Raw genomic sequence first — 27,887 nt, forward strand, 5'->3', positions numbered from 1 at the left:
TATCCTGGTATGTGAAGGCTGTAGAAAAATTAAGGTTTGGTTTGGAACCGTTTTCTTTTTGCACTTTAAATTTTTGCTGTATATTTTTTTTTCAAAAATAAATTTTTATATTGAAAAGTTACTTTAGGCTTCATTTGGGACGGCTTCTTATTGCTTCATAAAGCAGTTTTCTAGTACAAAAATTAAAATTTTTATACTATAAAGTTGCTTTAAGAAGCAGAAAAAAAAAAGTCATCCCAAATGAAGCCTTAGCAGTAAGAAAGCTGTTCCAAACAATACCTAAGTCCTGATGGTACTGGCTATTGAAATTTTGATTAAGCTTTTGTTTGAGATGGCTTTCTTATTATTTTTTAAAGTAGCTTTTTAGTATAAGAATTCAAATTTTTTTATTAGAAAGCTGCTTTAAGAAGTAATAATAAAGCCATCCCAAACAAATCCTAAAAAAACTATCTGATGCTTTATTTTGGGATAATATTTTTATTGCTTCATAAAATAGTTTTCTAATATAAAAATTTTATTTTTTGTATTATAAAATTATTTTAAGAAGCAGGAAGAAAGTCATCCCAAATGAAATCTTAATATGAAATCTTAATGTTTTTTTAGAGCCAGAAAAAATTGGCCATTTGATAAATTCATTTACTCTAACATCTATGCCATGAATCAACTTGTCATGAAGCATCTAAAGAAGAGAGATCAAGAAGTTTGTCTCTAAAACAGAGAAGATTCTTCATTGATCTCTCTGTGAGATGAAGTAGCATCTAACAGTTGATGATAAGGGCTTTATAGGAAGAAAAATATTAGGGTTTGAAGCAATAGTCCAATGGTTGAGGTAGAAATTCCCATTGAGAACATCATTTAAAGTGCATTTGTTATTTCTTTTGTTTACAATTGTGTTCATGATCTTGATCAATCTAATCTAGGAGGTTCTAAATTATTGTGGCTATAATTTGGAATTTCTATGCCTCTCCTTATTAGATTTTCATTAAATGCATCATTTTTTTATATAATATATTATTTTTTCATTGTTTTCAAAAAAATTATATTAAAAAATTCTTTTGAAAAATTGTAAGAAAATTTTACCAAATAAATCTCGATGGATCAATTATTTTATGCTTATATTTGTATATTTAATAAAAAAAAATTATTACTTAAAACCTATTCACTTAATATCCCAAAAAAAAAAAAGATGATATGCCCAACTTGTCTATTTTTCAGTCAAAATTTTATTATTTTCATCATTTTAGATTAAAAAAATTTTAATTTTTTAGTAAAAAATTCAACCTTTTTGCAAAAGGAGATAAAGCTACCAAAATATTTATACAAATAACTCATAATAATATAATAAAATTATAAATATTATGTTAATGTGATAGCTATCTCATAATAAAACTAAATATTTTCAAAAAATATATATTTTTCAAATTTTCCAATGAATTAATGTTGGGAAGTAAGAATTATGTAATATATATATTTTTTGTATGTTACATCTAATACTTAAATTCATATATTCATTAGCATAATATTTTAATTTTTATATCACATAAATAAATACATCAAAACATAATTTATTTTATTATGTAAAATAAAATTATATTTTGACATATGTATTTTCAGTGATTTAAAAATTATAAATTTATATGAATATAAATATTGAAATTTTTGTTGTATTAAATGTACAAGAATTCGCGCCGTCCTCAAGCAGTGATATATTTATATTATTTAAAAGTAAATATTATATAAAAAATATAAATAGTCAAATATTGGAGGTATTAATTTGCAAAAATTCGTGCTAAGCCCCCTCAAAATTGTAATCTATCTGTCGGTATTTACGCCGACTCTTTGGTGTTTCAGCGGCGAGAAATCAAAACCCTAAGTAGCGCTCTCTCTCTCCCTCTCTCACAGACGCCCTTCGCCGCCGCAGCTTCAACTCTTCTAGCTTTGAACACCGATGGAAGCGCCGCCTCCGCCACTTCCTCCTCCATCAACTGCTCATCCTGACCAGCCAGCGCCGGCCTCCTGCTGGAGCACGATAGTTCAGAAGAAACCCCCACCCGCCACTCCTCTCTCAAACAGCGTCTTCAGCGACTGCAAATCGAGCAAGGGAATCTCCGTCGCCGTTCTGGACGCCAGCGCTATCATTCACGGCGATAAGTTATCTGGCTGCGCCGACAAGTTCGTATCGGTGAGGGAGGTTTTGGAGGAGGTTAGGGATCCGGTTTCTCGTCAGAGAGTCGCTCACCTTCCTTTCTTTGTCGAGACTATGGAGCCATCTCCTGACGCCATCAAGAAAGGTTAGGCCTTTCTGTATGTATCTATCGAAATTTTCTTGGATTATGTGGTATTTCCTAAAATTATTCGATATACTATTCTACTAATTGATGATTTACGGGTACTGGATAACTTTGTAACCTATTGTATTATTTCATACTTGTCAAATCAGCCCATTGGATTGTGGCGCTTTTAGTTTATTCATGAATTACTTATAATATAATTATTTTTCCACTTATGCAGTTGTCAAGTTTGCAAGGGAGACTGGAGATCTGCACACTTTATCGGATGTTGATCTTAAGCTTATAGCTCTAACGTATATGTTGGAGGCTCAGATCCATGGAACCAATCATCTAAGGGACAGTCCACCCATGCTTCATGTTGTCAATGTAAAAAGCCTTCCAGAGGCTAAAATGCCTGGATGGGGTGATAATGTGCCTAATTTGGCTGAGTGGGAGGCTCTTGAGCAAGTTGCTGAGGGTGGATCGATGGGGAATTCCCGGATACTTCCTTTGAAAGACCTAGATGATAATGTTCTTAAGGCAACTGAGGCTGCTTCCCAGCCTACAGAGCAGCAATATGAGAATCAGACTGTTTTTAGACCCAGAAATTTTAATTTTCCAAAGAGAGAAATCAAAATTGAAGGAAAGAAGATGGTTGCAGGTGGGGTTGATGCCTCCAAGGGAGAGGATGTTAATGATTTTGATGATTGGCACCCTGCTGTTAGCCGCAGTACTCACAGGAAGTACTTGAGAAGAAAGGCCAGACGTGAGTCAAGATTGGAAGCCATGGTTGATGAACATCCTGTAGAGGAAGCAAGCGCAATTGCTTGTACAAACAGAGGTCATGCAGCCACCTCCGAGGATAGCCGAGGTTCTATTGATTCTTCTAAGCATGAAGTATCCAATGATGCGCAGATTGGAAATGAGCCTTCTAAGAATGAAGAGTTGGAGAACAGTAACTTTGTGGAGAATATTGTATGTCCAGTCTTTGAGCAAATTTCATTAAGTACCGATAATTCTGAGTTTATGCAAGAACAGAAAGATCATGTCATCACCAATATAGAAGTTAAAGATGACCATAGTTTAAGTGATGGAGATGATTTGGATAATGGTTGCATTGCTGTAGAAAATGAAAATGACATATGTGAGAATCTAGCAGAAAATTTGGAAGTTTCTAGTAATGCTGATGGAAGTATGCATCCATCATTTTTTGATGATGCTAGCAGTGAGCAAAGTTGGATGATGAGATCTTTGTCAGATTCAACAGTTGCCTGTATTACTAGTGATTATGCCATGCAAAATGTTATTCTCCAGATTGGTCTTCGTCTCCTTGCACCAGGAGGAATGCAGATTCGCCAACTTCATAGGTGGGTCTTAAAATGTCATGCTTGCAATAATGTAACTCAAGAAATTGGGAAAATTTTTTGCCCAAAGTGTGGCAATGGAGGCACCTTACGCAAGGTATCAGTGACTGTCAGTGAGAATGGGATTCTCCTTGCGTCTCGCAGGCCGCGTATTATTCTTCGTGGGACAAAGGTAAATTTCCTTTTTTTTTTATCACTAGGATATCTTCCAGACATTTCCAGTTCATATATCTTAAGGTGGAAGACCTCTCATGTTTTTACAGTTCTAAAACTTCTAATTTTTATGGTTATTTCATATTTTTATGAGGTTGTTGAAAGCTTTGAATATGAAATAACTTCATAAAATATATGCTGGAGTCTATGTTGACACTTCCATGACTGGAAACTTAGTTCTATGTAGTTCCTTTTAAACAAACTTTAAAATTAGATTCCATGTAATTCATTAATGGCAGTTGGAATGAGTCTATGCAAGTTTATTGATAGAAGGAAACTTCTCACCCTTCAAGAATTGTGTACTTAGGTCTGTTCAGTTCCTTCTGAACAGATGACAAGGCCTAGTCATCCTTCAAAATAATTGAATCAAAAAACACATCTGTATCATCTGAACGTTGACTAGGGTCTTAACTGGATTTATCTAGCCGTCTTAGATTTCAGATTAGTATGTGATTTTTCTTTTTCAGCCATTTTGATCTTCAGTTGGTTATAGTAGTCAATAATATACAACTTATAAGTTTAAATTCATTCAACATCAAAAGCAACAAAATCTTTTTAGGGGAACTAAGGCTTTGTTTAGGACAACTTTCTAACCGCTTTATAAAGCGGTTTTCAGTACAAGTTTTTTTTAAGTTGGAAAAATGCAGTGGTCTACCGTTGTCCCAGATGAAGCCTAAAAGTCTTGACAATTTTTCTCTTTGCAAATGTTATAAATCATGCAATTTTTATGAAGATCTCTCTGTGGAGTGCATTTCCATTCTTTTTGAAGTTCCTTGGAAGCTATAGTTTCTTTTTGTACAAGAACAATCAACTATGTCATCTAAGTAGCAAGCTTAGTACCTGTTGTATATATATAATTTTCTTGATAAGAGTTCAGATTTTACTTGTAGTTATGAATGTGGAATGCAATTTTGTTCTTGCCTTTTGTGGTCAGCATTCCTGGGGCTAAATGCTGTGATAATCCTGATTTATAGCTTCCCTATTGTTTCAACAAAGGATCTTTATTGTTGCTGAAGGTAGATAGCTTGATATTCATTCCTAAACTTTGTGATTCTGAACAATCTGATTCATTTAAAGCATAAGCCAAGAGCTACTGAACACTCTTCTATTGTCCTTCATGTTCTTGCTTTTTTTAATGTAATCCATGTAATTGGTGATCTAAAATTCACAATTTGGCAGTTTTCACTTCCCTTGCCACAAGGTGGAAGGGATGCCATCACAAAGAATCTAATCTTGAGAGAAGATCAACTCCCTCACAAACTTCTTTACCCCAAAATGAAGAAGAAGCCAAACAATAAGGTGAAATTTATCTTCTTCTTCTTCTTCTTCTTCTTTATGTTACTTCCTTCACATAAAAGACTTTGCTTATGTTCTTTTCATTTGGTCAGGATGAAGATTGCTTGTGTGTAGATGACATCTTCTCCAATGTCAGTGAGAAGAGAGCCCCTTTGAAGCCTCCTGTAAGGAAAGCCCTTGCATTGTTTGGTGGAAAGAGAAACCCAAATGATAATCATTTTTCTCGTAAACACTGAGATCTGTTTGTTAATGCTATCCAAATAGTACTTTTAAAAGCTTTTCCACATTTCAAATGTGAAATAATCTGGTTGTTTTATTTGTTTTAGTTGAATTGAAAGCAGTCAAAAAGTGTTTTGTGGGAAGAGGAAAATCTTAGTTATATCGTTTTATAGCCTTAATATTGAGGGCTTAAGAAGTCTCTCTTTTGAGTTTTTTTTCAATCAAAAAGGAAATTGTGTGATGTAATGGCTTTTCTTCTTCTTGACAAAGCAAATTTCATTGAATCATATGGCTCCTTGTATGATTTTAACATCCACAATAAATAATAGAAAATAAATTTATTATAAAAATTAATTAAAAAAATAAGAGATAAATCTAAGATAATATAGCATAAGTTTGTCAAAAGTTTTAACCTATTCTAACACTTACAAAATTGCAACATAAATAAGGCACTTAGCTAGAGGTGAAAATAACATATCATAGAGCTCAGCTCAAAAATCATTTATTAAGTTGAATTTGAGCCAGCTCGTGATGAGTTTGACTTGCTTATACCCCTACACTCACTGCCATTTAAAGCAAAAAATGCTAAGCAAGGGTGTAAATGAGTTGACTCGAGTAATAGTATTATTGAGATGAGCTTATTTAGCGTAAGACTAAGCTTGAACTCTAACTCATCTCAAGCTTATTTAGTGAGCTCGAACTAACTCGTTGCAAAAAGAAAAGTTCTAGCGTGGCTGACTAGTTTAAAAAGCTTAAACTTGGCTCATTTATGAGTTAGAATTTTACTGTTATAAATTTAGAATTTAAGTTTCTTTTGGTAAATAATACTTATAATTTAAGGAAATATATACTTTTAACTAAAATATTGATTTTCACTTCAAAGAAGTGTAAAATATTATCAAATTACGAAACCATCTCAAAGCAAAATGAAATAAAAGTTACTCTATAGACTTCACAAGTATATAAATACATTTACAACATCTTATAAAATATAATTAGAAATCTTACAACTTTTAACAACATTACATAAGAAAGTCATAGCAAAATGTTCACAAATTACAAAAATCTTTGAATATTTCCTCATTAGAACCATTGATGGTTGAACTTCGAAATAAACATGAAAAAATAGGCCGAATAATTATTTAGGATGATTGAACAAGCACTCCATTAATCGAACATACAGCTACTACATTGAACATACAACCACTGAATTGAACATAAAACCACTAACATTGAAAGGATTTGAACATACATCCAGACTTCAACATATAGCCACTAAGTTGAACATACATGCACTGAGTTAAACTTAACATCATTAAAAACATGAATGCTAAGATTCATAACTAGAAAAAATTAATCAATCAGGTATAATCAACACTTCAGCAGGCGCCCCTCGTTCCCTAAGTTGTCAAACAACCTTCTCCCAAGGAGAAGGCTTGGTTGTTAAGGGAATAACATCATTGTCCACGGAAAATAATAGAATCCCACCAATTCTTAAAATTTAGAAAGTCCAACGGCAAGATGAACTAGAATCGAAACTCAAAAAGAAACAGTAGCAAGACAACATATCATGTATTCAAGTCCAGTGGTTGTATCATGTATGTTCAACTCAGAAGCAGCAAGACTCAGGGTAGAACCAACAATACCTATCAACATTACAAACTGTATGTTCAAGTCAACAGCAGCAAGCCACCATAGCATCCCACTCCCCTGGTTGCCAATCGACCTTCCAAGGAGAGAAGGTTTGCTTATTAAAGGAACAACATCATTGTCAACGGCGAAAAATACAATCCTACCAAACCTTCAATGGATATAAAATCAAACAGCAATTGGAAGAAACAAAAGGCCGCAATAGCAAAGCACCAAAATGAGATAATAGAGGAGAATCACATAATATAACAAGATAAAGTCATAGAGAGTTCGAATTTTTCGAATCCAATTGAAGAAAATAACAGTGTACAAAAACTTATATATCTTCAGTGGACAAAAACTTAAATAGCTTCAGGGCAATCACTTGTTGGAGCAATAGAGCTCCTTATATTTTCTTACCCAAGAAATCACTCGTCGTCGCTCTAGGGCACGGAAGGAGATCCTTCTCGCACAAATGCAACTCGCAGCCATCACAAATCGCAAGCTCTCCAGAATTGTAAAATAGAGCTAGGGCATAAAAGAGATACCTTATAGGGAAGGCTTCGGAGTAGACGATGTGGGACCTATGGGTCGTTCAGTCGAATTTTTTCATCAATCGAGCTGCTCGATGAGTTTGAGTCAAGTCAGGCTCAGCTCGAAATCAAACTCGTATATTATACTAGCTTGACTAAAAGCTCGAACTCAAAAATCGATAAGCTCGACTCACAAGATCATTAGCGAGCCGAGTTCGAGCTGACTCACAAGCCGTCTTGACTCACTTACACCCCTATTGCTAACCCAAAAAAAATTAGAACTAATATTAACAATAAGAAACCCCATAACTCCCCAGCAAAATCAACTCTCTTTCCTAAGCTTTTCTTCATCAAACTCTCCACTACTTCGTTTGTGTCATTAATCTTCTTACTGAGCAACTAGCTAAGCTCTTGAGTACTAAAAGGAGGTAATGAACAAGGCTCTGAGTTACTCGGCTCTATTTATCTGGATTCTAAGAGAGAGTCTCTCACCTTCCCCTGGAAGGGACAAGCAACTGATTCCAAGCAGAGTTCAATGGCTCCTAAGGCTTAGTTGGTTTGTAGGTTAAGAGCTTTGAGTATTCAGTAAGAAGATGGAGCATATTGTCGTATATATAGTTCATCTTCAGTTCTTCGTTAATGACTTTACGTCCTGCTTTGTCAATGGCTTCCACCAGTTTTACCAATTTGCACAATTTTTTAATTGGAAAATAGGAAGAGTTTAGCCACCAAATTCATGAATTATGCTCATATAAAATTATTATATTTAATCATTAATAAGGATGTAAGTGAATCGAGTCGAGTATGTGCCTAATAAAATTAAGTTTACTAAATAAGTCTTATTTAATTCTTACTAAGCTAGAGGTTGTTTACTAAGACCGGGCTTGACTTGTTAAAAATCATAGGCTCCAGCTCGTTTGAAAAGCTAAAACTTAACTCGATTGTAAAGTTCAATTTTAAATTATTAAGTTAAAATTTTCTTCTTCTTTTTTAGAATTTTTATTTTTAATACATAATTAGTTTTAGAATATTAAAATTTAATCATAATTTAAATTAATTTTTAAATATATTTTAAATTAATTGAGCAGCTCAATGAGCTTTCGAGTGGAGCTAAACTGAGCTTGAGCTCAAGCATGTTTAGTATATAAGCTTGAGTATAGGGTCGAGCTCAAATTCATGACTCTTGTTAACGAGTCAAGCTAGAGCCAGGTCGCGAGCCGACCTAGCTCACTTATACTCCTATTCATTCATATTCTTAAAAACATATAAATAATTTATTAAATAAATTGCTCATTTTTCTTCTTCTTTTTTTCTTATTGCTAATTTTTCTATTTAAAACTAACAATCTAACCTCTTTAGGGTTTTTGTTACCCCAATTAACAACTTGCTTGATGGCTCAACTAGGGCTGTCAAAATTTGGTTTCAGGTCGAGTTTGGAACGAATATATCCCTGTTGAATCAGCCTTTCAATTTCTTTCTTCAATTGTCAGCAAGCTTCAGTCGCATGTGCTCGGCTTCAATGAAAGTGATAATAATAATCTTGATTTTCAGTATTTAGCTTCAATGCATTGGGTCATTTAACATTTTGTATTTTCTGTATAGCCATAAGAATATTAACACGAGTTTTATTCAGTGGAGTATACTCCTTTTGATGTGATACAAGCTTGGAGTTACACAAGATTATCAAGAGAATTGAACATAAGTTTAACCTTTATAAAGTTATGCGTCAATTCAAAGTAAGTTACAGTAATTGGTGGTCTTCCACTTGCTTAGGCAAAGAATTATGTGAAGAATAACCAAGACACTCTCAATCAAACACAAAGGCGAAGTAATGTAAAAGCTTATAACACAAATCCAAAAGTTAATAATGAGATGTTCACCTTGAGGATCTACTCTCTCTCTACGGATCTAGGTTGAGAGGAGGAAGATCTTCCACAATAGAAATTAAGTGGCCACTAGGAAGAACGAGCCGAGGAACGTCGTTGTCGGGAAGGTAGCAGGTGGAGGCGGCACGGAACGTCCAATGAGGGACCAAGGGGTCATTGGTCGTTGAAGATCAATGGTCCCGGCAATGAAATACACGATCCAGTTGACGTAGCGTTCAACGGTGACGTCGCACTCCCAATCCAGTTCGTAGAAAGGGGAGAGGAAGATGTCAATCTCTCCTTGTTCCTTGTAGACGAAGTCGTGATCAACTTCTGGATCGGCCATGCACGATAATCATGGGGGATGAAGGACCACGAGGAGGAAGATCAAGGAGAGAAGAAGGGTGAAGGGGGGAGGCCGGCGGCTGGGCTAGAAGGGGAAGGGTGGGGGGACGGTTTGGAGATGTGGGAAGGGGGCTAGGGTTTGGGAGAAAAAAAGTTAGGGTGGGGGGTGATGTGGTTTGATCAAAATTCTGAAATTAAGATCATATTTTGATTAAATTGAGAGGGAAAACTTTTTGAAATTTGAGTCCAAAGTGAATGCAATTAAGGCATTAATGGAGGTTTAATGGGGTGGAGCCAAAGAGGGGTCGGCGGTATGGAGAGAGAGGAGTGAAGGGGTTTAAAACTGAAATTAATTTCAATTTTAATGAGATTGGGGGAAAAAATATTTGAAATCAATTTTGGATTCCAAATAAGGGTGAGGGAGTAATTGAGCAATTAATGGGGGAGCCCAATAGAGGGGCTAGCGGCATCATGAAGGAGGGAGGGGATTTGGGAGAAGGTGGGGAGGTTTCCAAATAAGCAATGAATATTAGGAAAGAATAAAATAAATCCACTTTGATTTATTTTGAAATTGGATTCATGAATAAAACTTTCCTAATTTGGATTTTCTCTAAATGGAAAGAATTTGAAATTCGAAATTTGAGTTTCAAAAATTGAAGGTTAGGGAGAGGAGGGCCGGTGGGTGGATGACTGGAGGGATGGCGAGCCGGCGGGTGGGAAGGTGGCCGGCAGCTTGTGAGCCCAAGTAGGCCGACGGCAAGGAGAGAGGGGCTCGGGTTCTCCAAGGAAGTGGTGGGGTGAGGATTTCTTGAGGGAGAAGAAGAACGAACGAAGTATATGCAAAAAGTAAAGCCACGAACCTCAACACCACATTCACTAGAACTCACAAAGAGATCCAATATGCTCTCTCCTCAAGAACTCACAAAGAGATCTAGGGGAAGTTTTGGACTCACAAGGAGATCAACAAGAGAAAATTTTCACTCATCAATAATCCAATACATAAGAAGATGGCTATGTATATAGGCCTCAAAATGACAAATAAAACGAAAGACTAGAATGCCCCTTGGGCTACAATAGCCACCAACTACTCATAAGGGCAACAACGAAAAACTGAAATAAAATTATTAATACATAAAATGCATCAAAAGTAAAGACTCTCAATCATGGCCATTGATCTCCTATGTCGCCTCTGATAATCGCGTTGAAACCTCTTGTCGATGTCCCCATCATTCTCCATGGGTGGGAGAGAACTCGAACCCATCGAGTGAGTATTATGGGAGCTCTCGTATAGCTCTAGAAGGTCTGGATCCAATCTCTGTAGCTCCTCTCGATCAATCCACGTGTCCTCTGTTTTCGGTGTTCCTTTTCAATGAACTAGGTACCTTCGACGCCCTCCTTCCTTTGTGGAAATAATCTCATCATCTAGGATGGTTTCGATCTTCTCCGCATTGGGTAAATGGGGTAAATTGGGGAGTGGAGGGAGGCTAGGGATCTCACCAGGTGGGGTCACACAAGGCTCATTATAAAGTGGATTATTGGGGTTAAATTCAGGACCCTCGAAGGCTACTAGATCTTCTATATTAAAAGTTGGATTTATGTTAAAACCTCCTAGGAGGTCCAGCACATAAGCATTACTGTTAACCTTTGAAATTATCTTAAAAGATCCGGCGCTTCTTGCATGCAACTTCTTTACATAAACAGGAGGAAAACACTCCGGGCCGAAGGTACCTAGTTCATTGGAAAGGAACACCGGAAATAGAAGACACGTTGATTGATCGAGAGGAGCTACCGAGATTGGATCCAGACCTTCTAGAGTTATACAAGAGCTCCCACAGTACTCACTCGACGAGGTCGAGTTCTCTCCCACCCATGAAGAATGATGGGGGCATCGACAAGAGATTTCAACGCGTTTATCAGAGGTGACACAGAAGATCAATGGCCATGATGGAGAGTCTTTACTTTTGATGCATTTTATGTATTAATTATTTTTATTTTAGTTTTCCGTTTTTGCCCTTATGAATAGTTGGTAGCAATTGTAGCCCAAGAGGCATTCTAATCTTTTGTTTTATTTGTCATTTTGAGGACTATATATATAGTCATCTTCTTATGTATTGGATTATTATTGATGAATGAAAATTTTCTCATGTTGATCTCTTTGTGAGTTACAAAACTTCCCCTAAATCTCTTTGTGAATTCTTGAGGAGAGAGCAACTTGAATCTCTTTGTGAGTTCTAGTGAATATGGTGTTGAGGTTCGTGGCTTTACTTTCTGCATATACTTCGTTTGTTCTTCTTCTCCCTCAAGAAATCCTCACCCCACAACTTCCTTGGAGAACCCGAGCCCCCCTCTCCTTGCCGCCGGCCTACTTGGGCTCACAAGCCGTCGGTCACCTTCCCACCCACCGGCTCGCCATCCCTCCAGTCATCCACCCACCGGCCCTCCTCTCCCTAACCTTCAATTTTCGAAATTCAAATTTCGAATTTCGAATTTCAAATTCTTTCCATTTAGAGAAAATCCAAATTAGGAAAGTTTTATTCATGAATCCAATTTCAAAATAAATCAAAGTGGGTTTATTTTATTCTTTCCTAATATTCATTACTTATTTGGAAACCTCCCCACCTTCTCCCAAATCCTCTCCCTTCTTCATGATGCCACCGGCGCCTCTATTGGACTCCCCCATTAATTGCTCAATTACTCCCTCACCCTTATTTGGAATACAAAATTGATTTCAAATATTTTCCCCCCCAGCCTCATTAAAACTGAAATTAATTTCAATTTTAAACCCCCTCACCCCTCTCTCTCCATACCGCCGGCCCCTCTTTGGCTCCACCCCATTAAGCCTCCATTAATGCCTTAATTGCATTCAATTTGGAATCGAATTTCAAAAAGTCTTCCCTCTCAATTTAATCAAAACATAATCTTAATTTTAGAATTTTGATCAAACCACATCACCCCCCACCCTAACCTATTTTCTCCCAAACCCTAGCCCCCTTCCCACATCTCCAAACCGTCCCCTCACCTTCCCCTTCTAGCCCAGCCGACGGCCTCCCCCCTCCACCCTTCTTCTCTCTTTGATCTTCCTTCTCGTGGTCCTTCATCCCCCATGATTACCGTGCATGGCCGATCTGGAAGTTGATCACGGCTTCACCTACAACGAACAAAGAGAGATTGACATCTTCCTCTCCCCTTTCTACGAACCGGATTGGGAGTACGACGTCACTGTTGAACACTATGTCAACCGGATCGTGTATTGCCTTGCCGGGACCATTGATCTTCAACGACCAAGGACCCCTTGGTCCCTCATTGGACGTTCCGTGCCGCGTCCACCTCTGGCTACCTTTCCCAACAACAACGTTCCTCGGCTCGTCCTTCCTAGTAGCCACTTCATTTCTAGTGTGGAAGATGTTCCACCGCTCAACCTAGATCTGTAGAGAGAGAGTAGATCCTCAAGGTGAACATCTTATTATTAACTTTTGGATTTGTGTTATAAGCTTTTAAATTACTTCTCCTTTGTGTATGATTAAGAGTGTCTTGGTTATTCTTCACGTAATTCTTTGCCTAAGCAAGTGGAAGACCACTAATTCCTGTAACTTACTTTGAATTGACGCATAACTTTATAAAGGTTAAACTTTTGTTCAATTCTCTTGATAATCTTGTGTAACTCCAAGCTTGTATCACATCATATTTGGCCCATCACCTTTGGTTTATAATCTCGATTTTGTTGAGGGAATCGAGGTGGAAGATCTTATTTTTTTTTTAGGATTTTTAGGATTCAATTCCGGCTTCGTTCTCATTCTTCCTTTTATTAGAAGGTTGCTCAAACTATTTTCAATAAGCATTGATAGTCTCATCAGCAGTAATTTGAGTCTCTACTCCGTGAATTAGGAGGGCGTAGGATCGAACTGTTTCTCGCATCAGCGAAGAGTAGAACAGTCCATGGCGTAGACCTCCAAGAAAAACACCTCGCAGGAATTCAGGATTCACTACTGGAATTTGTTTAGTTTCAGACGAAAATTTTTGAAAATAATCTTTCAAATATTCTCCTTCGTTTTGACGAATTCTAAAGAGATGCAATGAATCCTTAATAATTCTTCGATTGGCAATAAATTATTCGACAAAGAGCCTTGCAAGATAAGCAAAATTGTGGATTGTATTTCTAGAGAGAGTGAGGTGCGAGCTTGACCCTTGAGAGTGGCAGAGAAAATTTAACAAAGAAGTGCATCATAAGCTTGATGTATGTGCATGATTGTCTTGTAATGATCAATGCGCTCATAAGTATCATATGATCCATCGTAAGGATCAATGGTTGGTAACTTGAACCCTGTTGAAATAGGGTGTAAGAGAATCTCGTATGTCATTGGAGATGATTCTTGGAAACTGTGCTGGGATTGAAATGGTTTCTATCACTTATCGAAAACTTAGGGGTGTCAATTCGAGTCAGCGGGTCGGGTTCGGGTCGAACCCGGAACTGACCCGGCACTGTTCGGGTCAACCCGAACCTGACCCGTTTTTAAACCCGACCCGTTTTTAAAAACGGGTCAGGTTTCTGGACCCAAACCCGACCCGATTTGGGTCCGGGTCAACCCAACCCGACACGAATGACCCGAAGTTGACCTAACAATCTAACATTGCTAATTTTCGGGTCAATATTCGATTTTCGGGTCAAAATCGGGTCAAAAACGGGTCAATCTCGGGTTTTCAGGTCAAATATGAGTTTTCGTGTCACTTTCGGGTCAATTTCGGGTTGCTGGGTCAACCCGAACCCGACCCGATTTTTAAAACGGGTTGATTTGTTCAACCCGAACCCGACCCGTTTCGGGTTTGGGTTGACCCAAACCCGAATTTTTCCGGGTCGGGTTCGGGTCGGGTTTCGGGTCGTGTCAAAAATTGACATCCCTACGAAAACTCTTCTTCGACAATATGTCGTAACTCATCACGTATAACATCACAAGGAGCTTTTAGAGTGGGTTGAAGATTTTGAAGTTGATGGTCTCAAGGTGGAGGATGTGTTGAACTTGCAACATCATCTATTTTTGGATCATATTATGGAGGAGGAGCATTAGTCTGACGATAAACATTTTCAAATTGCCAACCCATATTATGCTGATAATGTGGGAGAAGAGCTTCGTCATTTTGAGATGATATCCTTTGTTGGCCAACTTCTTCCAGTATTTGCAAGATTTGTGCTTGTTGTTCCTCCATCCTTCGAATTCAAGTTTCTAGGAATAAGGTTCTCCCCTTGAGTGATTACGACGTCCATGATAATCAAATGGGAATGTAGTTCAAAATGTGTTGGAGCGAGAAAGCCTACTGTTATAGATGATGGCTTCTTAATAGTCTCCTCTTCATTGATTCCTCCCCCTTAATTTGGCTTTACCCTCTTTTTGTTTTTTTTTTTTTCTTGTTATCTCTTGCTTTCTTCATTGCATCTAATTCTTCTCTCTCCCTTCTGGACTTGGGGACAAGTCTTTACAATTTAAGAGAAAGGGGTGCTGATTATTACATATTATTTCTTAAATATTTAATATAATAATACCATAAAAGTTTTACTATATTTAGAAATTTATTGTCAATTAAGTAGAAAGGTTCTATGTTTGAAGTCAAGGATAATAGATTCATTAGAATGTTTTTTATTAACAATACCTATAATTATATTATCTTTGAGTAACAGTATAGAACAGTTGAAATCAAAGATCTTCTGATTTTATATAAATGGTAATTAATTAATGTTTTTTAGTATTTTAATATGTTTGCAGAGTTTAAAATTGTTTTCTAACAGCATTTACTTTTGAATTTTAAAGAACCAAAATAGACGTACAGAACCAAACGAAGCCTGAGGCTTCTCCTACTGCCTGAGAATTTTAAAGGTTATTTGGTATGCTTATAATTATTTATTAAAATGAATAAATAAATGCAAGTTTCATGGCATTAGTTCCAAATTTTAGATTTCTCGTAAGAATATTTCTGAAAACTTTGAAAAGGAGAGAAATTTACCCGAAAAAGATTCAATTTCCATGTTTGCCGCTTTTGTTCTCCAAGCTATTATCTTGCAAGCATAAAATTCTCGAGGATTGGAGGTTTTGGATGCCAAGAATTGAAAAGGGGGCTGTCTTTGAACAGCTTGAGAACAGATTGATACTCAACAGCCATTTCCTACAAGAAAAAATATATATATGTTATCAAAAAACAATGAAATGAGAAGATATCAGTTCATAATGCAATTAAAATTTTGAAATAAAGCGTTAGTCACTCACAGCATGTTATCTCAAGCTTATTTTTGAATTGAATCTAGCATAAAAATAAAGCGCCTCAAATCTTAGAGAGACTGAGAGATTTAAACCTTCCAGACAATTCTCTAGATCTTTTAATTGATAGCTACTATTTTAGTTTTTGTCTGCAATGTTTTCATTTCTTGTTTGTGAGGAGTGGAAGGGGAGCTTTTCTATTTTAATTAGTAGAATTGCAGGTACATAGCTGGACCATGAAGGAAATACAACTGCAATAGAAAAGTTTAGAACTCTAAAAGCTCGGTGTGAACAAAATTTTAATCAGTTATCAGATTAATAATATAGGAAACATCGTACCTTCAGCTTACGATAAGAAAATCCCTCCACAGTATATGCAAACGATATTTCATGTTGCAATGACATAAACACTTCCAATAACCTTCTCCTACATTAATTAAATATGCATTCATAGATTACTTGTAAATGTATATATATATTAGAGAATAATATAGGAGAAAATCTAAATAGTGTGACAACAAAAAAATATCTAATGGCAACCATAATACCATAATAACATACTTGCATAAAGAAGATTCTGTTGATGGAAATTGAGAACCTTTTGAAGAAGTTCCTTGCTTTCTTCCAGTTGTTCCGAGTATAACTTCATACAATCCAGATTTATTCCAGCAGATAGAGTACCTAAGATTAGAAGAATCGTTAAAGAAAAGTCATATATTCTACATAAAAAAGTGCAGAAAGAATATTTTAAATGCTACATTCTGCGTGAAAAATAAGGCTCAAATACCCGCATGTTAAATTAGGTGCATCATTTTCCGATTGCTGAAATTCTTTTGGTGGAAGAGACGCCTCAAAAACAGGAAACTGTCAAAAAATGTTTTTCCAAACGAATAATCATGTAAATATTTAACAAATCATTAGATTTGCAATATAAAAAGACCTTCAGTTGAAATGGATTAGAGAGTTTAATGTTGAAAGAAATTGCACGATCATGAAGGGCCCTTTCTAGATGATTTGTTAAAGAAAGCTCGTCAAAAGCATGAATAGATTTTCCAATCGTCAAGGAAGAAAGATACACCGGCTGCAGAATGTTAGAGAGCAAAGCACCTGAAAAATAAACAACTGCACAGCTGAGCTTGAACTAAATAACAATAAAACTGAAATTATTATTCAAAATCAGTATCAGTTCACAAGCGGACATGATAGGAATGAGAAAGATCTCATGCCAAAAAGGTTCTCAAGCAATGCCCTCTAGAATATGATGCACACACTTCTCCTCAAAAAGTCGTGCAGTGTCCGACACGACACGCATCCAACACGTGTCGGACACACCGAAAACGTGTATAATTAAAAAATATTAAATATATATTGAGTGTGTCCAACATACTTGTCTTAAATATTTTATACAATTTTTTTAAATATAATTACTTGTATTTAAATTTTTTATTTATGTAAAATATAAAAGTAAATTTTTTATTTCCAATCCACAACATCAAATCAATCGCCCGCACTCAATATCTCATTCGTCGAATAGTCTTATTTTCATTTCTCTTTGGCAGGTCGTGACTTTGGTTTCATAAAAATGTCCAATGTCAACTCAACATCGATGTCTAACAAAATCATCTCAACATCAAATTCTGACGTTGTCTTGACATTAATGTTCGGTGCTAGCTATTTCTACAACCACAACTTGACAGCTCAAATTGTTCCAACGCCCACTTGACATCGATGCCCGATACTTACTGCATAACATCGATACCCCACTCGCAACAGTATTGTCGTATCCTCTTTTGATGCCTGAAACACGGCATCGACGCCCGACTCTCGACATCCTAATATTAATTATTTTAAAGATTAATTCTAATTAAATGACTTATTATTTCTAAATTATTTTTTAAATTACATTTATTCAATTTTTATACAATTTTTTTAAATATAAAAATTATAATAATGTGTCAAACCCATGCTCGTGTCTTATGTTTTCAATAATTAACGTGTCCCGTGTCCGTGTCGTATCGTATCCATATCGACGTATATGCGTCTGTGCATCATAGATTTAGAAGATTTTTTTAAGAAAATCAATAATACATCACTACAAAAAACTCTACTAGGCACGAACCTGAAATTCAAACTAAATAAGGTTCACTGAATTCAAGATCATCTCATGTTTACTCATAATTTCGAGAAAATCACAAATTTCAGGTGCTTAGATAACCTAGTCTACATGGCATATTTTTAGATACTTCCGCTACATAATTCCACTATTTTCAGAATTTGGCTAAGCCAATTGCAATTATGTACGAAATTCAGTGTTTGTTTATTTAAGTGGCGGCTGACATTTCAATAAAATTGGCTATTTGGATCAGCATAAATACAATTACTCATTCAACCATCTCCAAAATAACATTTTTTGCAAATCAACGGGAAAAAACAAGAAATGCATTCCTAGTTTCCATACTTCAACATCTTCCTCTAAATTTTATCTTCCAAAGTGCTTTTCAAACATGAAGAAAATGATGCAAATAACTCATTCCAATCTAAATGTTCAAAAAAGTGAAACATACGCTTCAAAAACTATTCTTAAGAAATGTAATTCTTTTGGATTCTGCTTTGAGGGTGGCGTTGTTGGAACATACTCATCACAGATTTCAATTCCAACTTTGAGTAGATTCAACCTAGGTTAATTACAAGTATCAGGGGAAAAAAAGAACTCCAGGGAATCGAAATACAAACAAAAAATAAATTATGGTTCAAACCTAAGACCTCCAATTTCAAGATAAAAGCCAAGACCAATCAACCAAACAGTTTGGAATATGGTTACAGATATCAGATCGAAAACAAAATTACTAGGGAGACAGAGACCATCCTCATAGAGTACACAGAAAATCAACCTATACATATCATCTTCAATTCAACATCAATTCCAAAGAAAAAAATCAAAATTTATTTTAGAAGACCGAGATTGCTTTTGAACTAAACTATTGTTTGTTTGGAAGTTAAATTTAAACCATAAAAAGGTTTAAAAAAAAGGATTGTCCATGAAATGTTAAAGGAATATATGCAAAATCAAGAACTTCTAGGTAGCAGATATAAGAAAATGATATTATGTTATCCAGAAAACAAACCTTGGATTCCCACAATATTCCAGCGGGTTATTTTATCAAAGCAACTCATCGAAAAAGTTGCATCACCACGTCCAGGTTTCTTTTGAACAGTTACAGAAGAATTCAAAATGGGAAATCGAAGTTCCTCCTCTGACTGACGAAAGCTTTTGACTGTTAATGGATTCATGAAGATGTAACATACTGCCATTTTTAGTAAGCTTGGAAATGGATATAAATACAAGAGTTATTGTAAATAGCAGTTCACAATGTATTGCTATTGTCGATCAGAGAATTAGATAGCTATTTTAATCTCGCATTTTACAGCACTACAAAAAGGCAGCATGAGCAGTGACAGCTATTTGATGCATGCAAACTAAGAAGGTAATTTAAATTAAATAATAATAATAACAATAAATTAACTATGCAAACAAGTTTTCTTTTTCTTTTTCTTTTTCTTTTTTTTTAGTGAGAAAATTAGTAAAGGGAACATCATACACAACTCATCTTAATCTGTTGGTTGAGAGCTTTAGCAATTAAAAGGTCTTTGAGTGAGTTTGACTTAATTGGCTCAAAAGTCCAAAAAAAAAAACATCATGCCCCGTGATAAGAAAAAAAACATTATAGTTTATCCACATATATTCTCTCTCACCCTCTCTCTCTCTCCCCTTCTCTCTCTAATTTAAATTAAATTAAAAAATGAAGAATCTGACTCTGCCCACGATTGGAAGATTGTGCCAATTTGGATGAAACTGATGCTTAAAAACAGATATTATGGCTACCAAAGCATACACAAACAGGCGCAAACAATGCATGATGTGTTATTGTATTTAAAAGACTAACAATATGCTCCAAAATCAACAAAACAGGAGTCATACCTTAAGTTCTAACAAAAAGACAATCTTTAAAAACCCAAAACACATTTCTCTATATGAGGGAATCAAATGAGTAAATTTTCCTAGAGAAGATACAAAATTACTGTCATGGAAATTGCGCACTTGCCTTCCACTAAAGAATTCTCTTTGGCGCCTCTTGACAATGAAGCAGTGTCCAATGTGCCACCTAAAGGAAAAAAACAAGCAAAACAAACGCCATAGTGCATGGACATGGCATCAATATTAAAAAACAAAAGAAGAAGGAAATCATCCAATGACATTGTAATGTAAACTAAACTCAGCACAGAAATCTAAACATACATGGCAACTGGGTGATGTACAAATGTATGTGCCAGCCAGGAATCATTTCATACTTGGAATTGCTAAAGCCCTGGGTATCCAAACGAAAAACAATATCTGATGCATTTGAATTTCTTGCGCCACCTTTTCCGTCATCACAACCATTGTTTCCAAGCCGTGCAATCTCTGAATAAAAGAACCTAATTTCTCCAAAAGATAAGCCACTGACGGATTTCGCCAAATGGTTCTACGAACTCAGGCTCGTACTAAAAGGTTACCTCAGAAGCGCTCTCCTGGCAACGATCTCCGCATGGGAGTCGTTCACAACGTCACCGTTAGGACTAAGAAGCGACTTTCCGATGCATTTGGTCCCCGTCCCGAGAGCCACGACTTCCAGAGCTGCAAGAATTAGGTTTTCCAAAAATAGAATGAGGGTTTTCCTGGGGCAAATAGGAGAGATGAGGAAAGTCGGAGTGTGGCGAAGAATACCATTAGATGGAGAAGAAAGAAGGAAAGCTGACAAGACAGTGATTTCACGCCCCTGGGGCTTTCCCTTCTTCGGAAGCGAGCGGTAGAGAGAGAAAACAGCGTTCGAGACTCTGTCTCCCCAATCCACCTCGGTTCTCGGAGATCGCCATTCCATCTTAACAAGCTGCTCAAATTAATGAGATTTGATTTTACTCATATAGATGTAATTAGTTATATAAGAAATTTTTTTAATGAAAATAGATAATGGGGATATATTTGATCAATTATACAAATTATAAGGCATTTAAATAAAAAAATTTAATTGGACAAAAATCATAAAAATAAAATTATTAAAATAAATCAATCAATAATTTAAATTTATACAAATTTTTATTGAAATATTTTTTTATTAATTTATAATGCTAATCTTTTAGTTTTAAAAAACAATTTCAATAGTTCCTTAGTTACACAAATATTATTTTTTTTTTTAATTATTGATACATCAACAAAAATCACTTTGACCGGGCATGAATCTTGATGCACTTATAATTTTAAAACTTCTAAGATTAATTTTGGAACATCCAAACTTAGATTTTTAGCAAAATTATAATCAAATTGAATGTTTTGATGGGATGAACGCAATGACACCAAAGTCAATCCAATCCGAGCCCAAGTAGGTATAAATCAAGGGGCCAAAACATATTTGAAAGTTTCAAAATATTAATTGGATAACCAAATAATCTCCAAATATGGAATGCTTATAATCGAATCGAGCGACTCGTTAACTCAACTTCAACGAGCCTAAGATCACTTAATTTAGACATCATTAAGGCACTTAAATACTTAACTAACACTCTACAAGTGAGGGAATCAATATGGACCGTCTGATGGAGCACTATGAATTTGCTTTAGATCAACTTCATATTTATGGAACATGTCACTCTTAAAATCAATAAATATATCATCACTTCATATGAAAGGAGAAGAAAAGAGAATACTAAAGAGAGCTTTCTAGCATTTTCCAGCCATCGCCTTCGACGATCACCACTGACTATTGCTGTCGACAATCACCATTGTCACCATCTCAAGAATACTAACAAGATTTAACCATGCTATTTGATATAGTTGTCTGCTTGCATACACCTATCTTTTATAATCTCAATTAGGAAAATTAAGCCCTAGTGTTTGGTATAAATTGTCCATCTATGGATATTTGATTTATGTAATCTTCATCAAGAAAAATCAGAAGTTAATTTAATCACGCGCTTCTTCAACAGTGAAGAAAAGAGGCTTCTTAAATCACTTACTATGTAGTAGATTTTTCAAATGGGTCAGGCCCTGCGATTTTTTTCTTTTCCGGATTTTTCTCATAATTTTTTTTTACTTATTATTGTTGTCTATACGTGTTGAATTTTTATATAATGCTGAGACGTAAAACACACTCTCTATCGACTCAATTTTCCTAACACAATAATTTGGTGTCGTCTATGAGAACATTTCCAACAATTTCTTCAATGGCTAACAATCAATCCCAAAATCAATAACAATAAAATGAGGGTGATAAAGTGTAACGTCCCAAAATCTAATTTGAAAGAATTCTTTTTTTTTATCATTTATTATATAATAATCAAAGCTATCTAATATCATATATCAGTAATAAATAGCAAAAACAAATTTTATAATTCAAAATATCAATGTATATATGTATTCATTACTTCATAAATCATATATAATAGTAAGAAATCATAGAACCATATCATGTCTATCCAAATTTTGAAAGAAAAAAACAACTAAAACAAAATATATGAAAACTGAGAAATCCTGGTCAATCTCAAACTGAGGATTTAAACACTTCAGAATTTTCAACTTTAATATCTTTCAATTAAGTTTTATTTGAATTTTTAATAAAAATTTATATAAATAATATTGCATATAATAAAAACCCTAAGAAATCACACCCATAAGTTAGCCTCGATGGGAAGCTAGTAGTGGACATGATCCTCATTAGAACGACCCTATGAGGGCAAGTGGCAAACAAGGTCTCCATCACAGGCCTAGGAAGGCATGCCAATGAGGTAGCTTAGAAGGGAAGTGTTAAGTATAAATTATGTATTATATATGGTGTTAAAATTTAGTGAAATGTGTTATTTTAGCTGTGTTTGGTGTAGGAAATATTCAGGAGAAGGCTAAAATTTATAAGTGTTGAACAAGAGATGCAATGCCCACAGATTATGCATCACATCATTATCATCTAGAATGCCCTAATGCCTAATTCAGATATTATGACATTGACCGCTTCAAAATTTTAAAAAGATTGGCACCGTGGTAGAGCTAAGGTCAGTGCCACATTGCATCAGAGCATCTCTACGCCAAAAATTCAAGTCACAACACTTGAGTCTTAGGAATTTAAACACTGAAGCACTGATCATCACAGCGTCGCAACGTCGGATTGCACTTTCAAGTGTCATAGTGCTCAACCTTTCCAGTGTTGAGGTGGAGCAGTTATCAAAATGAGAAGTCGCACTAACTCATCCAAAAGATGCATCAATTCAGTTGTTAACTACGCCATGTCAGCACATCACCACAGCGGAGCAAGCCTAACAACACTAAGATGCTAGTTTATTTTATAACACGACAGCACCAACACTTAGAGCGTCATAGTGTCTGAGGCCATTTTTGTATTTGTAATAAATAGTTTTTAAGTTCTTAGGTAATAATGTTCTATCATTTTTAGTAGTCTTATACTTTTAAGTGTCTTTCTTTAATTCTCCCTTAAATTAAAATCTAAAGGAGGCTAGGGAAGTGCAAGATACTTCCTCTTGGAGATCTTATCTTATATTGTGTAAGCAATTATGCTACTGGAGAAAGGAGTGTGTAGATCTTCAATTGATCATTCTTGGTGGCATTTATCTCTATTGATTCTTATGTATCTTTTTCTTATATGAATGGAATAAATATGAGTTTTTTTTTTTTTTTTTTGTTATCAATTTCTAGTTAAATCTCTAAATTTTGAGCTAATTATCTAAAAATATAGCAAGTACTGATGCAGACTATTATACTTTGAATTAGTTTGAAGATAATTTTCAATATCTCTCATTCTTAATTTAATGCGTACAATGGTTATATATGTAGTTAATATCTAGTGAGATATATTATCTTGATGAAAAAAAATATTAGAATAAATAGGAGTATTGAAATGAAATATTAACATACCTAGATATAGGATGATAAACATACTAGGTTATATGAAAATATTATAATTATAAGAAGGATGTAATCGTTCCTTTTTCACCCATACCAGCTTGATAGAGATCTAGGGATGCATCTGCTCTGATTTACATTTAAAATAAAGAGTCTTATTAGGAAAAGTATATTGTCTTGCATTCATTAATCTATAATATTGTATTTATATTAATATTCATTTTCTTGTAAGTCTTTAGTAAGTGACAAAAACTAAAAAATGGTTGCTTTTCATTTAGTAGGTTAAATCGTGCATCTAAACTAGATAGCAGTTGTTTAATTATAATTAAGTAGAACACTTTCTTGTGGGATTGACACTTTTCACTATCACTTTATTATTTTATCGACACGTATACTTGTGTATCTAGGGGGTTCTCATTATTTTTATATAAAAGAAAATATAAGCATATTTATATTACACTCTAGCTCTTTATGTAGCTCAATTCGATCACAGCCCACACCATTAAAAAGCTAGTAGTAGATAAAGTCCTCACTAGAAAGACGACATGAGAGCAAGTGGTTGACAGGTTCACCACTCATTCAAAAATCTCAAAAAGTAAAAGCCTTTGAGGGTTCAAGATTATTTAAAAACCTTTAAAGGTAAATGCCTCAAAAGGAACACATCTACATAAAATCTCAGAAGGCAACAGCCTCAAAAGATAAATGTATATCTAAAACCTTAGAAGGCATAAGCCTCATAAGATATAAGATTATCCAAAAAATCTCAGAAGGCATACACCTCTGAAGGTACAAATACACTAAAAATCTTAGAAGGCTAAAAGCCTCAAAAGGTACATGTATAAAAAATCTTGTAAGGCTAAAAGCCTTGGATGATATATGTTCTTTGATTCTTTAAAAATCTCAAAAGACTAAAAGTTGCATAAGGAATACATTTTCTGCTCTAGTTGCTCTAACTGGCGGGCAATATCTCAAAGAATGTCTTAAGGATGCATAAATGACTTTATTTCCTCTGTGGGGTAAGTTCATAAATTATAATATTCTTACATAAAGATTGAGCAATCATTATTTCAAATAAATTGAAAGTCAACATCCATCAAGCTCATATAAACATCTCATAGTCATATATAATATTAGTGTAAGGATTTGAAGATAAAACTCCATGAATTAAAGTACTTTCATTAATGTCATTTTTACATCCAGAGTTATAATAATTAACAATGATGATCTCCCAATTGGAAAAATATATATATGAAGATTCAAAATAGGATGAAAAATCTCTCAAAATAGAGTCAATCAACTCTCTTTTAAGATAAAGACCACAAATCTGCCATCAAAAATATTATGTATCACTCATAATTATGCATAAAGAATAACTCATTCTCTACAGAGAGGGGAACTAGATCTTGAAAGTAGATATCATATATTCAAGATAGTATAATGTCTCTCATGTGAGAAAAAAAAGTGGAGAAGAGAGAAAAACAAAAAGAGCAAGCACAACTTATTCTCTATAGAGAGGGTCATTGGAGCTTGAAAGAGGATACAACATATTTAAGATAGTGGAATGTCTCTTGTATGAGAAGAAGTGGAAAAGTGAAAGAAATGGGGGCAAGAATAACTTTTTTCTCTACAGAGATGGACATTGAAGCTTGATAGGGGATAACACGTATTCAAGACAGTTGAATGCCTCTAATATGAGAAGAAGTGAAGAAGAGAGAAAATAGGGAAAGAATAAATTCTTCTCTAGAGAGAGGGGCATTGGAACTTAATAGAGGATAACACTTATTCAAGATAGTGGAATGCCTTTAATGCGAGAAAAAATGAAGAAGAGAAATAAAATGGTGATAAGAGTAACTTCTCTATATAGAGGGGTATGGGAGCTTGATAGGGGATATCATTTATTCAAAACAGTAGAATGTCTCTAATGTGAGAAGAAGTTGAGAAGAGAAAAGAAAAGGGGGCAGGAGCAACTTCTTCTTTATAGAGAGGGAAACTAAAGCTTGATAGAGGATACCTTCTATTCAATATAATGAAATACATCTAATGTCAGAAAAAATGGAGTAGAGAAAGATAATGGGAGAAAGAGAATATTGGAGAGTAGTTGTGCAAAATCGTCCTCCAATTAAGGGTTATTTATTCTTGAAGGGGGGAGAAGAAAAGTTACATAACTTTAAGTGAGAGAGTTATATGTATTTAAGGAAGACAGTTACATGATATAAAGGAAGGGAGTTGCATGGATTTAAATAAAAAATTTAAAAAAAAAACTTTTTATATAATATAAAATAAATAATTAAAAAATTCCCATTTTAAAAAATATATATATTTAAAAAATCTATAAAAAAAATTAAAAAAACTTTCAAACAAAAAAGAAGTTTTGGGACAAAAAAAGGGGTGGAGCCAAAACGGCACCACACTATGATGTCAAACAGCAGCCCATTATGGCACCAAAATGACGCTTGCGGACGTAATGCACCCCAAGGCTTGAGACAAGCAATGACATGCTGCCAGCTAGTAGGTCCAATTGGCGTGATCCATTACAAGCCCAATTTCCAGTCCATACACATCTATTCTAATATTTTTGGGGCCCCGTGACCATTTTTCAACGTTATGAACTCAATTTTGACTCTTTCAAAGCCCAACAGAGCCTCTACAATTAATTTTAGACAAATTTAAAAGCTTGAGAGCAAATTTCATTGACATCTCATGCTCCAATCGACACGTCAACTTTATGAATTGCTAAAATTATGATCAATGACATTTTACAAGTTCGTGATCCCAATGGAAAGTTCACATTGATGTCTGAGAGGTTGCATCTCGTAATTATCTTGAAATTCTAATTTTACCTCACCAAAAGTTTGAAAGGCTCAGACATGTATTTTTGGGCTATATAGACTTCAACGTCTGAAAATAGGGAGCAACTAACATGTTGCCAAAAATCAATGTGATCGGGCTTGAATCTTGATGCACATATGAATTGAAAACTTCTAAAATTAAATTTGGGACCATTCAAACTCTCATTTTAGCAAACTTATAATCAAATTGAACGTTTTGATGAGACGAATCCGATGACACCAAAATCGGTCTCATCCGAGCCAAATCAAGAAACCAAAGCATATTTGGAAGCTTTAAAGCATTAACTGGATAACCAAACAATCTCCAGATATAGCATACTTATAGTCAAATCGAGTGGCTCAATGAGGCGAATCCAATGAACCCAAGATCACTTAATTCTTATATCATTAATGCATTTAAATGCTTGATGAACACTCTATAATCAAGGGAATCAATATAGATCATCCAATGAAACACTTCAAATTTGCTCTAGATCATCGTCATATTTATAGAACATGTCACTCAAAAAAATATATATACATATACAACATCATTCTTCACATGAAGGGGGAAGAAGAGAGAATACTATAAAGAACTTTCTTGCATTTTTCAACCATTGCTTTGATGACCACCACCAACTATTATTATCAACAACTACCATTGCCACCATCTCTAGAATATTGACAAATTTTAACCCAACTATTGGGTATATATTGTTCCTCTGTGGACATTCGCTTTATGTAATATTCATAAGAAAAAAGCATACGTTTATTTAACCACCTTTACTTCAACAATAACGAAAGAATTATTCATATATCACTTACTACATAGTAGATTTTTCAACAGAATTATGCCCTATGATTTTTTTCCTTTCTGAGTTTTCCACGTAATTTTTTTTTTACTTTTACTACTATTATCTATACGAGCTGAATTCTTATACAACGCTGCGATATAAAACACACTCTACCACTCAAATTTTTTGGCATACAATAATTATAAATATTGCATAGAATTTATTGAGTGCATGAACATTTATTAACTCGTAATTCACCAACTTATTGTTTATTCCTCTGGAAGTTCAACAACTTAGGCATTAGCATATTCAAACGCTCTCATAGAGCCCAACAAGCTACA

General features: G+C 34.9%; 2 protein-coding genes across 6 annotated transcripts; one reads left to right on the forward strand and one right to left on the reverse strand.

The window, feature by feature from the left end:
* Nucleotides 1-1,790: 1,790 nt before the first annotated feature.
* On the forward strand, nt 1,791-5,583 carry LOC110099827 (RNA-binding protein NOB1). Its single transcript, XM_020827120.2, has 4 exons — nt 1,791-2,291; nt 2,512-3,806; nt 5,027-5,146; nt 5,236-5,583. Exons 1-4 carry the CDS (start codon nt 1,949-1,951, stop codon nt 5,377-5,379), a joined length of 1,902 nt encoding a protein of 633 aa, XP_020682779.1. The 5' UTR covers nt 1,791-1,948; the 3' UTR covers nt 5,380-5,583.
* Nucleotides 5,584-6,973: 1,390 nt separating this feature from the next.
* Nucleotides 6,974-20,910, reverse strand: LOC110099821 (tRNA-specific adenosine deaminase TAD1). Of its 5 annotated transcripts, none has more exons than XM_028700976.1 (11): nt 20,745-20,910; nt 20,534-20,654; nt 20,277-20,455; nt 20,083-20,142; nt 19,105-19,254; nt 16,920-17,086; nt 16,767-16,828; nt 16,541-16,660; nt 16,319-16,406; nt 15,729-15,887; nt 6,974-7,088 (listed from the first exon to the last, which is right to left on the reverse strand). In XM_028700976.1, exons 1-10 carry the CDS (start codon nt 20,896-20,898, stop codon nt 15,777-15,779), a joined length of 1,212 nt encoding a protein of 403 aa, XP_028556809.1. In that variant the 5' UTR covers nt 20,899-20,910; the 3' UTR covers nt 6,974-7,088; nt 15,729-15,776. The 5 variants fall into 5 exon arrangements, with proteins under 5 accessions (XP_028556809.1, XP_020682771.1, XP_028556811.1 ...); XM_020827112.2 differs by having other exon boundaries at nt 16,767-16,843; XM_028700978.1 differs by having other exon boundaries at nt 16,767-16,843; nt 20,534-20,673; nt 20,745-20,871.
* Between the last annotated feature and the right edge of the window lie 6,977 nt (nt 20,911-27,887).

Source organism: Dendrobium catenatum, unplaced genomic scaffold, assembly GCF_001605985.2.
Source record: "Dendrobium catenatum unplaced genomic scaffold, ASM160598v2 fragScaff_scaffold_1608, whole genome shotgun sequence".
Taxonomy (NCBI): Eukaryota; Viridiplantae; Streptophyta; class Magnoliopsida; order Asparagales; family Orchidaceae; genus Dendrobium; species Dendrobium catenatum.